The sequence below is a fragment of the Cydia pomonella genome, chromosome 9 (assembly GCF_033807575.1).
Source record: "Cydia pomonella isolate Wapato2018A chromosome 9, ilCydPomo1, whole genome shotgun sequence".
In the NCBI taxonomy this organism is placed as follows: Eukaryota; Metazoa; Arthropoda; class Insecta; order Lepidoptera; family Tortricidae; genus Cydia; species Cydia pomonella.
The window spans coordinates 11458688-11476145 of record NC_084711.1 but is presented as its reverse complement, the minus strand read 5'-3'; the positions used below and the strand labels follow the sequence as shown (position 1 = coordinate 11476145).

The following is a 17458-nucleotide window of genomic DNA, read 5'->3' as shown; positions in this document are numbered from 1 at the left end:
CCCACAGTAAGCTCAATAAGTCTTGTATTGAGGGTACTTAAACAACGATATATATAATATATAAATACTTAAGTACATAGAAAACACCCATGACTCAGGAACAAATATCCATGCTCATCACAAGAATAAATACTCTTACCTGAATTTGAACCCGGGACCATCAGCTTCGTAGACAGGGTCACTACTAGGGAATGCAAAAACCGGTTTTTTCTTCGGTTTTACCAAAAAAAAAACAAAACCGGTTAAAACCGGTTCCGGTTTTTAGAATCAACAATTCTTAAATTCATCGCCATGGAATAAAGAAAAGATTGCTTCACGTGTAAAAACTAATGCTAGTATAGTATATACACGATTTTATCACGAAATTAAAAACAGAATATCTGACTATTTTATTGTATTGTATGGGAATTGTCAAATGACTTAATGTTATTTGTAACTAGGAATAGGAACAAACCAATTTTATTAAATAATTTTTTGGGTTTGTTGGTTAGACACCGATGGGATAGGTCATTTTTTTCTTAAATATATGATTATATCAATGTATAATTTAATGTTATTTGTCTTAAATCAAATGGCCCAATCCGAAATCTTGCTCTAAACTTTTCGCTGTCTTCTAGTATATATTCAAGTAGTTTATTCGTTTACTGTTACTACCTTCCTTTATAAAATATTTGCTAAGTTATTATGGATTTGTAAAGTGGGAAATAAATGAAACAAGCTTTGTTTTTACTCCATAATCAACTTTAATTAGTATTTGTACAATTAATCACAATTAAACTTTTTTCTTTTTTTCAATCAACAATTACTATAGTATCTTTTCTATCCATATCAACATTAAAACATCTCGAAAAGTCAATTAGAAATTGATGGTGTTAGCTTAAACTGGGCAAACACAGGTAGTCAAGTAATTCCATTCTTTAGGGTTTGAACTACCCTTTCCTATTAGTGCGAAAGAGACAAAAAAGGTTGTCGGTAAGTCGTTATCACCAAACCAACAAAAGACTCTAAAGCTGCCATTGATATAATTGATTACGTGGAATTTTTCTACAGCGCATCGCATAATAAAATTATAAGTAAGACCTTTTATACCTATTTTTATTAAAAAGTACTACTATACAATTCGTACACCAGCACGGATGTCCTACCACTGCTAGTACTTTATATTATTTAAATCTTTCGTATTTTTGTATTTTGTACCGTAAAAATTCATTTAGCGTTACAAATGATCAAACTAACACAACACCACATTATTTGATTTGATGTCGATTCAACCGGTTTAGGACCGATTTATACCCTTATAATGAATAAAACATGCAACTTAGGTAAATAAAAAAACCGAATAAAACCGAAACCAGTTTTTTCAAATTCTAAAACCCGGTTTTGGGTTTCCGTCAAAAAACCGGTTTTAACCGGTTTTTTCGGTTTCGGTTAAAACCGGTTTGCATTCCCTAGTCACTACCCACTAGGCCAAACCAGCCGTCAAACGAAATGGGTCACAAATTAAATCTTTTGACTGTACAATTGATTTTTTTCTAGTTGTTGATGACGTGGAATGTGAAACTGACGCTGGCTGTGGCCCCGATTTTGCATGCCTGCAAGGCAAATGCAAGAATCCTTGCGACGCTACCTCATGTGGGAGAGGAGCTGTGTGCCGTGTCGCCAATACTCTGCCGTTCCGAACACTAGTATGCGAATGCCCCACACCACTAACGGGTGACGCGTCCGTCCAATGTAGTCCAAGTAAGTTATTTTCACAGTAGAGGATACAATCAACTATTTAAATAAACTACTATTACTAATTATCCTTTGATATTTACCAGTCGCTTTTCGGTGAAGGAAAACATCGTGAGGAAACCGGACTAATCCCAATAAGGCCTAGTTTACCCTCTGGGTTGGAAGGTCAGATGGCAGTCGCTTTCGTAAATACTAGTGCCTACGCCAATTCTAGGGATTAGTTGTCAAGCGGACCCCAGGCTCCCATGAGCTACAATGTCGGGACAGCGTGAGGAAGAAAAAGACTATTACTAATTATTGTTACTATTTAAATTTAAAATATTTTGTGTGATTGTGCAATATGATGCTAATGATTAAAATGTTATTGTTTAAAGTGCAGGTGCGAATTCTAATGGCATCGACGATGCTGAAATGTAAAAAAGAACCCAAATAAAATGAGTGGGTATAATATAGCATGTTTTATGATATGCACTATTGTATATATACACAAATATCCACTGTATAAATAAGATACACCATACTTTTTATTAGTTAGTCAAAGTACACGGTACGTCTAGTCAGTTTCTCCACGCCACGTAATATAAGAACGATGTTTAATATCATCAGAAGATAAGGTAGTATAGCATTAAAGAATATTAAGATTATCGATTTGCGTTCCGTTCACATTGATATAAGAGTTTTTATAGATGGTGCCGTGTTAGGCAACCGAAGCTTCAGTATCGCAATAGGGTTGTTTCCAATTTTTTGAAACGCTCGTATTACGTTCTATATTAACTAAAAGTTGCCCTAAAATTCAACTTTATACTAAAAACGGCTTTAAATATGTTAAATGAACAAAATATATTTTGACGGATGCTTTCGCGCCCAAAACGCTCTTTGAAAATTGAGTGACGTCACAGTTTACGGTTTGACACATAACTACAAACACACGTAGAAAATACGAGCTGTCAACCGACATTTGTCATTTGTTGTCTATCGCCTAACTGTCAACATGTGTCAATCCGAGAGTTGTGACGTCATCAAAGTCTTCAAAGACGTTTCGAGTTTGATCACGTGACTTGTGCCAAAAGATATTTTAAATTCAATATTTACAAAAATATGGTCATTACAGGTCCCCTAAAAGTAGTTTAACATGTTCTTATAACCCAAAAGAATTTATTGGGATACAATTCTGCCCTAAAATTTGTAGGTGGAAACAACCCTATTATACAGAAGTAGAAGTCCGACCACGTTAAGTTTTTATGTGAAGTCCTTACGTCAAGTATGCTGTTCCTGTGGGCTATGTATGCATTATCACAGCAAACTAAAGGCAGTGCTATCTTAGCGTAGACAGACTCGAATAGGATTTTCATTGCACATCGATATTTCTTCTTTGAAGCGTTTTCGCGAAGCGAATTTTGATACCAGCTCAACACACCACCTAATTATACCTTGTGGATTTAGGAGGCGAATGCAACGAAGACTCAGAATGTGGGGACGAGGAGAAGTGTTCCTCAAAGCGCTGCGTTCCAGTGTGCGGGCCTGGCGCGTGCGGCGTGGGCGCCGAGTGCCGCGGCCGTGCGCATCGCGCCTCCTGTACCTGCGTGCCACCGTTACAGGGCGATGCACGAGTCGCGTGTTTGCCAGGTTAGTTAGTAGTATTGCATGAGGTTGTGTCATTGCTTAAAATAGTTGAAATGTAACAAAGACTCGTTGCGGTGACGAGGAGACGTATTCAATTCAATTCTATATAATTTCTTTACCATTGTCTTTATCCATGGGTCGATGTATCTGTTTATTTATTTAGATACTTAAGTACGTAATACCTATCATATTTTTTCACCCTTTACCCTTAAGGCACCTTGCCTTAATCAAACCATTTTTTTTTATGTGTGTGTATTTAGCTATACACATCAATTACACTATGCTATTTTTTGGGGTTCGGTACCCCAAGGGTGACAATCGGATACGTTGTCCGTCCGTTATGTTAGGTTTCTTTTATAACAATACTTAAATGTTTATATACCATAACAATATTTTCATAAAAGCTTCCTCCATCCTTTGTTTTAATACTAACTTTTTTTTATTTCTAGGCCTTCCAGATGTTCAATGTACAACAGATTCAGAATGCGGCTCCGCGGAAGCATGTGTAAATCGGCAATGCGTCTCAGCGTGCGCTGGAGCGTGCGGCACCGGCGCCTTGTGCGAAGCCACACATCACCGCGCGCGCTGCCACTGCCCGCCCGGAACAGCCGGAGACCCAGCCCGCACTTGTTATACACGTAAGCACTGACCTATCACACATAGACAGTTAGTCCTCATAAGGCTAATCTGCCAAAAGTGAAGCCGAAACTCGATCGATGTGTGCGTGCGACGCTCGTGTTTACGCTCAGCGACACACACATATATACAAAAATGGGTTGCCAGAGTTCATTTATTCCCCTTAAAGTAATGGATTTTAACCACATCCTTATACTTGGCTATCAATCATTTGGGAGTGTGAATGTAGATATTAAATTTGTAGCAAAAGCTTTCAAGGTTTCTTTTAAGGACTTTGCACTGCAGGACTGTACTTTGTGAAATAATGTTTAAATAAAAAAACGTTTATTTTTTTATTTTACAAATGTACACAGATAATAGCTGGTAGAATTGACTTTGGAATAATGATTTTAAATGATAAATATTTAATGACGATCATTTGGATTTTATTTGGTTTGATTTTATTTGACTAATATTTTCTTCGGGTTGGTGTGGTGAAAAGTTTTGTGTTTCACTTGGGGCAAAATTTGTTTAACTCTCGTAACTTGAAACCCTCGCAACGCTCAAGATTCCATTTTTCGACATTTTGGATCTTTATTTAGCTCGAGTAGCAATATTAGCACGAGCGGTTAAACAACAACTTTTCCACTTGTAAAACAAATAACTATTTATCGTCAGTACTAGTAATTGTACCTGCAGGCCTAGCCAAGGTGGCAATCGCTATTGCTTCGAACAACGAAACGCTTTGTGTCTCTCTATCAGTCTTCCATATAAGTGCGACAGTGACAGTTGCGTTTCGTTTTTACAGACCATAACTGTAACACCTGTGTTCCACAAATAAAATTTACTTTACTTGCTCATCAAAATGGCGAGAGCATATGCGACTATGTTTAGTCGGTTTCCATATTGCATCGTTCCTATTTAATCTAATTTTTTCCGTCCATCTCGCAGACAGAAGCGGATCAGTCGGAAATCTAAAACGAATATCACACAATATAAAAATATGAATTTAAACTGTTATTTTATAAAAGACAAAACATAATTTGAAATAAAAGAATGAAAAACTAAAAAAGAATATTTTCTATAGTCATACAAGGAACTTAAAGTAAGCATATTAATTTTATCAATGTAATCGTCATGCCTCATTTGGAGGAAAAAAGATTCATATCACCTGGCAACATTTATAAGTAATGGCGGCTGACGAAAATTTGAATTTTTGTATTTACAATTACGTAAAAATATCACATTAAACTGGATACTTACGCGTGAAATGTTATATCAGGCGGTTTGTTTTTATTCACTGATGTGTTGTGACACCAATTCACCGCACAAACAACCATCTTTCTTGTATTTTTTAATTTATAACCGGGAGGTGTACACAAACCAACTCGACCTTGAGTATTGCGAGGGCCGTTCGGATACGATGACACGAGGGCGACATGATGTCGTACTCGAAATGGCTTCACTAGGGATGTACAGACTAGGCATCTAGGCTAGTTATAAATCTATGCACGTAAGATTTTAAAATACACTACATAATGTCTAGTAAGTCAATGTTTACTTACAGTTCAGAATTCTAATGAAACATTATCTCCTTTTTATAGCCGAGTGTACATCCGATGACAATTGTCCATTCGACAAGACCTGCATTAACGGATACTGCCAAGACCCATGTATACTGGGATCACCTTGCGGTCGGGATGCAACGTGTGAGGCCATCGCTCACGTGGCTACGTGCCGCTGCCCGGCGGGAACGCAGGGCGACCCACGACGAGCTTGCATCTCCGCCGTTTGCCACTATAACGAGGACTGTGATGATACGCAGATCTGCGATCGGCTCAATAGAATTTGCCGCCCCGCTTGTTCCGACAGCGTTTGCGCGCCTGGAGCACTATGTACAGCTCAAAGACATCGTCCGATCTGCTCGTGTCCACCAGGGCGCTCCGGTGATCCTTACTCGCTTGGTTGTGCCTCTTACGACGTCGGCCCCGAATGCACAAGCGACTCCGAGTGCTCGGCTCCACTGGCGTGCGTTAACACTCGCTGCGTAGATCTCTGCGTGGGCAACCCATGCGAAACCGGGCTTGTGTGTAAAACGGTCGATGTTTTGCCATTACGCGCTGTGGCTTGTGTCTGCCCGGATGGAGGACGTGTGGCCCCCGATAGTGGCTGCCGCGCGCCACCGGATGCAGAGTGCTCAGCAGACTCAGACTGCGCCAATAGTCAAACTTGTCGCCGCGGCAGCTGTGTCGAAGCTTGCAGAGCTGACCCGTGTGGACTTAACGCCCTTTGCGAATCTATCGACCATGCCTCCCGTTGTTCATGCCCACCTGAATACACTGGAAACCCGAGAACGGAATGCAACTTAGGTAAGATGTTTTGAAAATATTAATATAACTACAGTATTCGAGGTCTTTGCGGATTTACCACATAGAGCGACTGTTGTATTGTCTTAAATGTAACAACGTTTTTTTCATAATACTTGCCCGAAAAAGATCTTATTTCATGCAGGTGTACTGAAGTTCAAATACCTATATTGTTCCCGAGGGAGTTATGGATTGTGAAAATAAAGCTTTAACTCTCTAGGGACTTAGACTTTTTTTAAGTTTATCACTTATTCATAAAAACCAAGTAGCATAAATGAGTTTTACTTTTAAATTACTGACGTTTATAATTTAATATTTTTGTTTATGTTTAAAATTATTACATTTGATTAATTGAACAGCCATTTAAATATTTTTCAACCGTGGCTGCATGCCGAATAGGTCTGTGCCTTCGATGCTTAACCTGTCAAGAAATTACAAAATGGCGGACGAATCTTTGATGTATGACCGTATTTAAGAATTATTTAGTTTTTTTTCTCGGAAGTGGGATGAAAAACATCGTGTGTAACTCCGGGGGTAAAAAAAAACTAACTCGGGTCTTTAATTCCCTTCAGCCTGCGACTGTCGGGTTTTACCACCCTCGTATCCAAAATTTCACTTACCCCCCTCGGTGCACAATGTACTATTACAGATACCTTTATTTGTTAAATCGTAGATGCATAGTTTAAATTTATATTTAAGGCTTTTTATTTTATATTGTATGATTTCAAATACAAAATGATTATATTGTTTCTGAATAAACTAAATCTGAATCGGAAACTTTCTAATTAGTTACATGCGAAAAGTAATCTATTTTAATTCAATTAATTTTCTTTTTAGAACCCAGACTGCCATCTATATGGGAATGTTATAACGATGACGAATGCGGCCCAGAGCGTGCCTGCGAGGATCGTCGATGCGTAAACCCATGTAGCTCTGCGTGTGGCGGAGGCGCACTGTGTCGAGTTATTGACCACAAGGCGGAATGTTCTTGCCCTAGAGGATTCTCAGGCGATGCTCGCGTTAGATGTCAACCACGTATGTTCCAAATTCAAAATTTATTAACATTATCAAATTAATGTTACGCGCAATATGACTAAACATCGAGTAGACCGCGAGTGAGGGATTAAAATTTGTACTAAGGGTCTGCCTGAAATCCAGCGTTGTAGGAACATTATGGGAAGCTCATTTTTAACGTCTAAAAATCATAATAAATAGCTTTCTCTTGCTGTATATGCAAGATGTCTCTCTCAATTTGTTACTAATATTACAGTTTTTTGTAACATTACCTATTTGTTAACACTATCACACTGTGAACACTATCATTCAAACAAACAATAATTTATATTTCAGCATCAGACGTCCAAGTGGTTCCCGTGGGATGCAAGGCCAACTCGGACTGCCCCCTGTCACAAGCGTGCATAAATGGCGCTTGCGCTGAACCGTGCGCGTGTGGATCACATGCAGCGTGCAATGTTGTACGACACCATCCCGTATGTTACTGCGAAGAGGGCTACTCCGGCAACCCCTATATCGGATGCACTAAAGGTACCTACTTTATGACATAATAAAATTACAAACTATGGCACCATAAACTTATTATGAGTAAAAGAGCCTTTCCCGTGGACGTCATGAAATAAATGAATTATAAAGCTTAATTTTCTAGCTGGATCCTTAAAGGCATGTTCAGCTCTTCTACTTCTTAAAAGCTGTATAATGTGGGTTTTAGTAAAATAAACCCATTTCGTTTTTATAGTGTCCACAGGAAGGCGTCGTTTGCCGGAACGTATTTGAGAAGTAATTCCCTAAAAAGTTAAATAAATATAAACGTATATTTTTTTACAGTTGGATGTTCATCAGACTCTGAATGTCCTGACAGCGACACATGCTACAATGGCGCTTGCGTCAATCCTTGTATTGTTGAGGCTCCATGCTCCATAAGCGCCGAATGTTTCGGTAGAAATCACCGAGCTAACTGTCGCTGTCCAGCTGGCACAAATGGCAATCCATACACCAGATGTCAACCAGTTGAATGCGAAATAAATGCCGATTGCAACGATGACAGCGTTTGCATGAAAGGAGTTTGCCGACATGCCTGTTCTACAGAAGGACGCAGCCCTTGCGCAAGTAATGCAGAGTGCTTCGCACGAAACCACGCTGCATCTTGTAAGTGTCCTCCAGCACTTCCTATAGGTGATCCTCTAACACACTGCGAAAAAGTCATCATTGGACCAGAATGCATAATGGACAGTGATTGCCCAAGTGGCCAAGCATGCCTCAGAGATCAATGTCGTGAAGCTTGCTCAGAATTACAACCATGCCAGGCTAATGCAAGATGTACAGTATCTGATAGTGTACCTTTCCGCACATTGATATGCCGTTGTGCTGAAGGCTATATTCCGGATGTCGGCGGCGCCTGCAGACCTACACAACTGCCTGCGCCTAGTTGTTCATCTGACGATGACTGCAGCGATAGTGAATCATGCGTTAACAGGATTTGTCGAAACCCATGTAATTGTGGTGAAAATTCCGAATGCTTTGTACGCAATCATCGTCCGGTATGCTCATGCCGCGAGGGCTTTGACGGAAATCCTTATCAAACTTGCCGCACTGTTGGTTGTCGATCCAACTCAGAATGTGAATCAAATCAAGCATGTGTAAATGGAAATTGTGTTAGCCCATGCTTATTGAACAGTAACTGTGGACCAAATGCTGATTGTTACGTCGAAAGAAACCAACCACTTTGCCGCTGTCGACCTGGATTCGAAGGAGATGCGTATGAAGGATGTAATGCGATAGAATGTAGATCAAATGGAGATTGTCCTCTAGACAAAGAATGCCGCGGCCACAGATGCATTAATCCATGTTATTCAAAAACTAATTGCGGAACCAACGCAGTTTGCTTAGTGCGCAATCATATCGCAGTTTGTAAATGTGAACAAGGATTTATTGGAAGCCCCTATGTAGAATGTAAACCTGAAATTATAGCAGAATGTTTCGTTGATGCAGATTGCCCACCAAAATCAGCGTGTTTATCAACAAGATGTGTTAATCCTTGTTCAGTACTTAAACCATGCGCCTCACCGGCGCATTGTGAAGTCTCACCCACATTGCCTGTTCGCACTATGATCTGTACCTGTCCACCTGGTTACATCAGCAGCGGAGGAGGCTTATGCCGCCCATTCACTACTTTCTCGGACGTCGCTTGTGAAATTGATACTAACTGCACGTCTAATCACGCCTGTATATCTGCAGTTTGTCAGAATCCATGTGAATGTGGTCCGAACACAGATTGTCAGATTAAGAATCATAAGCCAGTATGCGCTTGTCGACCAGGATTCATCGGCGATGCTCGCACTGGGTGCTACGATGTTCTTTGCCGATCAGACTCACAATGTTCAGATGATGAAACTTGCATTAATAACCGCTGTATTCCAGCTTGTTCAGTGGACGGCGAAATATGTGGAGCATCGGCAGAATGTTACGGAACCCACCATCGAGCTTCCTGTCGTTGTAAAGTCGGAACTGCCGGTAATCCGTCTATCGGCTGTATGCCTATTGGATGTAGGGCGAACTCGGACTGCCCGTCAGATAGATCGTGTGTTAACTCACAGTGCATAGAACCCTGTACAGCAAACACCTGCGAACAACCTGCAGAGTGCAGGGTACATCTTCACGTGGTGCACTGCGTCTGTCCACCCGGTTACCAGAGTACAGACCAAGGTTGCACTAAAACAACGGAACCACAGTGCACTACCGACTCAGAATGTCCAGCAGGAACTGCGTGTCTGAATGCTAAGTGTGTCGAACCTTGTCTCGAGACAAGCCCATGTGGTAATAACGCTGAATGTAGAGTGGTCGACTCACTTCCTGTTAGGACAATGATTTGCGAATGCTTACCAGGATATAGAGGAAATGCTTTAGTGGATTGCACGCCAAATATACGTAAGTCTCAATATTACTATCCAATAGATTTAATTTAATTGAATACTTAATATCAATAACAATAAATCCTAACTATGACGTCATTTTTCAGCACCTACCGCGGTATGCATAGAAGGACAAGCAATGGATGCAAACGGTGAATGCGTCCCATGCCGCGAGTCAGAAGGCCGCATTATGGACTCACGCGGACGCTGCGTATGCGACGCAAGTCGCGGCCTTGTTCTGCGTGGTGACGAGTGCCTGCCTATTGCAGGCTGTCGCTCCGACACCGACTGCGACGACCGCGCCACATGTCGCAACAGCGTCTGCATACCGGCCTGCGATGCTGAGCCCTGCGGGTCACACGCTATCTGCACTGCACAGGGGCATCGCTCCATTTGCACATGTGCCAACGGTTACACCGGAAACCCGAAGGAACACTGCAACGCTACCACTCCTAACTATCGTACGGACTTCCCATTACCGGACATGCAAGTACGTAAACTAATCTAAATTATAAAATCTATAAGCATGAAATAAGACACGTTATGGAGAGTTATATTGCTTAAAATTGTCTTGACCACCTTGTGTTTTTGGCAGCCAAAATGTTAAGGCTTAGGTAGAGCATACATTTCTTATTACGTATAATTCGACGCCAAAGATAGATATAGATATGATAGATCCCCGGCTTCTTATGTTTTAACAGAGAAGGCACTTTTGTATACATAATGTTATAAATAACACATTTTATAGGTGCATTGTCTCGCTGACGCTGTGAAAGTGAGCCTGAAGATCAAGGACTTTAATGGAGTTTTGTATGTAAAGGGATACAGCAAAGATGAACGCTGTAGATTAGTAGTACATATCGCCGAACCCGAGGAACTTGTTGATTTCACTGTGCACTTCGGAGACTGCGGTTTGGTGCACGTTAATGTAAGTACAATTATTTAAGGTGGTTCGATTTTCATACAAAAAACAATCGCTATTTATTAATTAATTACACAATATTATTACATAAATAGTTGCGCATCTATCTACTTTCGAATATTCATTTGCGCTAAATTAATAGAAAAACTTTGTTTCATACAGAAATCATGCAATAATCAACGTTATATTTTTATAAATTTTACTCATGTGTGTGTGACAAATGTCGTGTACAAATACATTGCGGCGTTGCCACTCCATGCCTCGGGCGGTCATCAGCGCGACGTTGCGATGTTTGACGCGTTTTTAGCTGACTCTGTCGACACTGACACTCAGTGTGACCAGGCGTACGATAATTGTCGTACATGTACGATAATTTGGGCCCCGGTATGACGTAATGTTCCAAAGAGCATTATCGTACACTAAAGTACTATAATTTCAGCCCTTGGATGATGCCACCTTAAAAGTCTAGTAATTTGAAGCAAAATATGACACTTTCTCTCAGAAATAGTCTAAAATTAGTATCTTTTGGGTGTTCGGCTCCTTGGTGTAAGTTTATAATTTAAAATGTCTCAATTTCCTGTATACCGTTTGAGTCTATCCCAAAAATACACAAACATAAACAGATTTTTTGCGCAATTTAGACGAAAATTGTCTTTTTTTTATTATTAATTGGAAATTTAAGCTTATTTTGCTAGACATTTTTAGGGGCTGCCTTTTTGATTGGCGTACGATATTTTTTTCAATGGTACAATAATATTGACACTCAAGTACGATAATTCTCTTCCGCTCACCTGGCAACACTGCTGAAACTTGACAGGACCTGGGGGCCTACCGCGATAACCTAAATTCGCAAATTGCGGGGATCTTTCTCTTTTACTCTCACTAAGACGTAATTAGAGTGACAGAGAAAAATGCCCGAAATTGACGAATTTCGATTTTCCCGGTAGCCGCCCTGGTGCTTGAGGTACTTGATAGAAAACAACGCTGCCGCATGTTCTGAATTGTGATTTTATGTGTTTTTGGATTGAAAATGATAGCAACGTCTAAATCAAGTTACAAAAATCATCGATATTCTCATCCGCGAAAAACCAGGAAAAGTGTAACTGTAATTGGAGTCTACAAAAATGACCAATTCATAGAAAATATGACCTAGAAACTAGTTCACTTTTATAAAACTCAATTTTGCCCGAGATTGTACTTAGGCGAATACCTAAGGGAGCTAAGTGTATTGATCTTGAATAATTAGTTGGCTAATATATGACTCCAACATGATATGGACATTTACATCATAACTATTACACCTAGTTGGTTACTAAGTTCTGTTACTCGATTTCTTTCTTTCTTCCTAGCGTTGTCCCAGCATATTGCCACGGCTCAATGGAGCCTGGGGTCCGCTTTGACAACTAATCCCAATATTTGGCGTAGGCACTAGTTTTTACGAAAGCCACTGCCATCTGACCTTCCAACCCAGAGGGTAAAACTAAGCCTTGTTGGGATTAGTCCAGTTTCCTCACGATGTTTTCCTTCACCGAAAAGCGACTGGTAAATATCAAATGATATCTGTTCTGAAGTTCTGTTACTCGATTTGCAACCTCTTTATTTCCGTTAAAACAAATGCTACCGAAAAAATAAAAAATGACATAATGTGGTGGATTTGTGAGCTATAATAATTATATACCACACATAACGCTTATCTCGTCGTATCTATAATGAATTGGGGCCTAAAAGAGAATCGTATTAAATTTTTTTGAAACGCTTGTATTACTTTCTATATTAACTAAAAGTTGCCTTAAAATTCAGCTTTTATACTAAAAACGGCTTTAAATATGTTAAATTAACAAAATATATTTTGACAGATGCTTTCGCGCCCAAAACGCTCTTTGAAAATTGTGTGACGTCACAGTTTATGGTTTGACACATAACTACATACACACGTAGAAGATACGAACTGTCAACTGATATTTGTCATTTGTTGTTAATCGCCTAACTGTCAACAGTGTCAATCCGAGAGTTGTGACGTCATCAGAATCTTCAATGACGTTTCGAGTTTGGTCACGTGACGTGTGCCAAAACATATTTTAAATTCAATATTTACAAAAATATGGTCATTACAAGTCCCCTAAAAGTAGTTTAACATGTTCTTATAATCCAAAAGAATTTATTGGGATACAATTATGCCCTAAGATTTGTAGATGGAAACAACCCTATTGCGTTGCACAAATGTGGGTACCCGCCAAACATGATTTTGGGTGTGTCATACTCAGGGCTAACACAGATTCATTTCTGTGAAAAAGGTGTGAAAACCGGAAACTGGGAACCGTTCTCGAACCAATAGTGAAGCCCCTAAGCCACACCCTATTTCAAAACCAGCCATGGATCTTTGAACAGGACTCAGCTCCTGCACATAAGGCAAAAACAACTCAAGCCTGGTTTCGAAAGAACAAAATTGACTTTATTGCCCACGAATACTGGCCGTCCTCCAGCCCGGACCTTAACCCCCTGGATTATGCCATATAGCAGGTTATTGAGGAGAAAGCCTGTGCTAAACCCCACACAAATCTTAACTCCCTCAAGCGGGCCATAGTTAAGACAGTGTCGGAATTAGACATGACAATCGTGCGTGCCGCTATTAATGACTGGCCTCGTCGTTTGAGGGCCTGTGTCAAAGCCAGAGGAGGCGATTTTGAATGATATTGTCATATGTAATTCCTGATTTTGTGTACTTCATTTTAATATATACTTTATTAAACTTTCGTTGGTATATTTTATGTAGATAACGATTATTGCAGTAACAGAATTTAATAACCAACTAGGTAGAAAACAATGCAATACATAAACACATAAATTGGATATGATGTGATCCGTTGAATGAAATTGACAATAAATAAAATAAATAAATAATTTTCTATCTCTAGGCATTGTGTGAAACTTCTAGTTGTGTCAAAATATCGGGAAATCAATAATATAAACAAACATGGTAAATATCTCATTTCTTTTTATAATGGTTATAAATACGAATAGAAGGCCATGCAATTTTGTAACTCACTGTAATTTAATTAAATGTATCGTAAAAAATGTTTTAATTCTACGCTACTGTAAAATAGTACCTACTTTTTTAAAGGCTGGGCAGTAAGGGATTGCTTTAATTTTAGAACAAAACAGCGTTCTTTTTTGAAAAAAATACTGGAAAATCTGACTTACAGATTTGGACTTTCTTAGGTTCATTCTACTTAGAATCTTCTCCACCCTAGCATTAAAAAAAGATATCCTAAAATATCCATACCATTACGTCACATTTTAGTGTGAAAGAAATTTCAGTGTAAAACTAAAATTTCAATACAAATTTTCGGGTTTTTATAGCACGAGGATTGATTATGCTAGTGATTCTGAGTTGGAAGAACCCAAAAATATCATGATGTGTGAGAATCAGATTTTTAATATTTTTATGGAAAAACGCTCATATTTCTCATAAAATAATTTATTAATAATAGGTACTTGATAATACTGATAACAAAAAAAAAATTAATGAGTCTCGAACCCACATCCTCTTGCATGTATTTCCACGTACATACCGCAACGCTATTGAAGCCTACTCACGCTGTGCCAAATTGTCTACTACAAGGATCCCAGTACGACTGTTTGAATGTGTGAGTGATACTTAGAAATAGAGTCAAGAAACATTCTGTCGACATTAAGGGGTAGTTTTTGTACAATGAAGTGTTCAATGTTTGTTTTAATAGTTCAATATTTATTTAAAGAGTGCGCTAAACATAATTTACAGTATAGAAATACCAAGACTACTCCACAAAAAAATTAAAACTCAAAATTTGCAATTGTGGCGCCATCTAGTGAGGTTTAAGCTTTGGGTAACCTAGTCGAACCACCTTAAAATTAAATTATATGAATAAATGATAAGCTGTCAATATGCCTGCGCAGCGTAGGTAATAAGATAAAATCGTGGTATGCATAAAGTTCATGCATGTCTATGACAACCATATAGGATCTATGAAGTAGGCCCTAACCCCCACCACGTCAATTGAAACCATGTTATACGTAACAACGATTTAAGTATTAATTGAAAATCCTATATAGATTTATCAAGTCTCCGGTCGAAACAATTGCTACATATACGTATTTACACCCGCGGCAGCTTGTATTAAATATACAGCTAAAGAATTGTGTAATTCAAATATTATTTTTATAATATGGTTTCTTATAGGGCCATCGCTACATTTACACATGTGCCAACGGTTACACTGGCCGCTTTCTGGTCTTATGGTATTAAGAATGGATTGTTGTATTTTAATGTTTTTAATGTACTTTTTGCAGGGCATGGCCAGCTTCGTGCTTGTAATGCAGATTCACCCAACACTACTGACATCAAACGCAAAGGCATTCCACATCAAGTGTATATACCAGACGGGTGAAAAGAACGTTACGCTGGCGTTCAATGTGTCCATGTTGACTACAGCTGGTACAATCGCAAATACTGGTCCACCACCCACGTGTTCGATGCGTATCGTCTCAAGGACTGGTGACGAAGTTAGCTCTGCGGAGATCGGAGAGAACCTCGTCTTACAAGTTGATGTCCAACCGTCAAGTAAGTATATTTAAAGTAAGAGGGTTATTTTGATTAAGTTTAGGTACCTACTTTGTAGTTTAAATTTGTGAGTTGTCCCCGTGGTGATACTTAATATTGCAATCGCGTAAACAGAGGAAAAGATTAGGCGTTGTTGAATTTGGTCAAAATTCCTTTGTACCTATGTACCAATGTTGGCCGAACGTTAATTAGAATTGGCTACTTGACAGCTTTTAGGGTTCCGTAGTCAACTAGGAACCCTTATAGTTTCGCCATGTCCGTCTGTCTGTCTGTCCGAGGCTTTGCTCCGTGGTCGTTAGTGCTAGAAAGCTGAAATTTGGCATGGATATATAAATCAATAAAGCCGACAAAGTCGTACAACAACATCTAAAAATTTAATTTTTTTAGGGTACCTCCCCTACACGTAAAGTGGGGGTGAATTTTTTTTTGCCTGCAGTGTGGGATATCGTTGGAAAGGTCTTTCAAAACTAATAGGGATCTTCAACAAACATTTCTTGATAAAGTGAATATATTCAGAAATTATTGCTCCGAAAGAAAAAAAAATGTGTCCCCCCCCCCCCCTCCAACTTTTGAACCATAGGTCCAATAAATATTTTCATTTATTTATTAAAAAAAAAAAAATATGAAAAAATCTTGGAAGTAGAGCTTAAGAAAGACATTAAACGAAAATTATAGCGGATATGATCAGTTTAGCTGTTTTTGAGTTATCGCAAAAAGTTTCCCCTTCATAGTAAAAAGACGTACACCCACAGTTCATCCCTTGGTTAACAATCTACCAGTAGCGGAGCGTCACAAATATTCGTAGGGAACCCGGAGCTAGTTCATACTTTAAGCTCCAGTTTAGCTTATTGTGACGGAAGAGTAACTACGGAACCTTACTCTGAGCATGGCCCGACATGCTCTTGGCCGGTTTTTTTGTAAATAATGTCAAATGATCTTGATTTCCCTGAGGATCAAATGTCTATTATTATTATTTATTTATTTTCAAACACATGTCCGGCTCACAGCAGAGGCCAAACGCCAGGACATGGAAAAAACATGTCAAAACATATATACAAAATCATATTAATTACAAATAAACAAGTAAATAGAAAAAAAAACATAATAATTCAAGATAAAAATTACAACATTTTAACATTCACATTTTTTATTTGGCATATCTCCCAACCGCCTCAGTTTAGGGACGTCTGATAGAGACATTTAAATAATGGGATATTTTCGAGCACAAAACACTCAACTTAACATTAAAAAGGTCAGCATCCTGGACCAAGCCAACTAAACCGTTTAGAAGTGTAAGGGCTCTTGACGTGGGCGCTCGGCGCGCGTACTGCGTGCGCGTCGCGGGGACTGCGAACAGTGCGTGCTGGCGTCGAGCGCCTGCGCGCACATAGTCATTTGGAACGAACAGCCGTATGCTCGAGAGCACACAAGGATTATCCACTTTGCCCTGGAAAAGCAAGACATAATGGATCGCGAGAAGCATTTTCCTCCGGAACTCTAGCGTCTCCATTCCGACCATACCTGCCACAAATAACGAGGGCTAGAGAAATGGATAGCGGCCATATAGCCTCTTGAGATACCGAGCGAATTTTTTTTGGACTCTCTCAATCATATCCCTATACTTTTGGTCGTTTGGATCCCATACGATGCAGTTAAATTCCAGTCGGCTACG

General features: G+C 39.3%; 1 protein-coding gene and 1 long non-coding RNA gene across 2 annotated transcripts in view; one reads left to right on the top strand and one right to left on the bottom strand.

The window, feature by feature from the left end:
* Nucleotides 1-17458, bottom strand: part of LOC133521383 (uncharacterized) — a 75622-nt gene that overhangs the window by 36060 nt on the left and 22104 nt on the right. The window lies entirely within an intron of this gene.
* The window catches only part of LOC133521381 (uncharacterized), a 166505-nt gene that overhangs the window by 145521 nt on the left and 3526 nt on the right, over nucleotides 1-17458 (top strand). The window contains 10 exon segments of the mRNA XM_061856321.1: nucleotides 1537-1740; nucleotides 3178-3360; nucleotides 3807-3995; nucleotides 5577-6341; nucleotides 7176-7373; nucleotides 7689-7883; nucleotides 8181-10280; nucleotides 10372-10754; nucleotides 11013-11192; nucleotides 15516-15786. Coding sequence (XP_061712305.1) covers nucleotides 1537-1740; nucleotides 3178-3360; nucleotides 3807-3995; nucleotides 5577-6341; nucleotides 7176-7373; nucleotides 7689-7883; nucleotides 8181-10280; nucleotides 10372-10754; nucleotides 11013-11192; nucleotides 15516-15786 — 4668 coding nt within the window.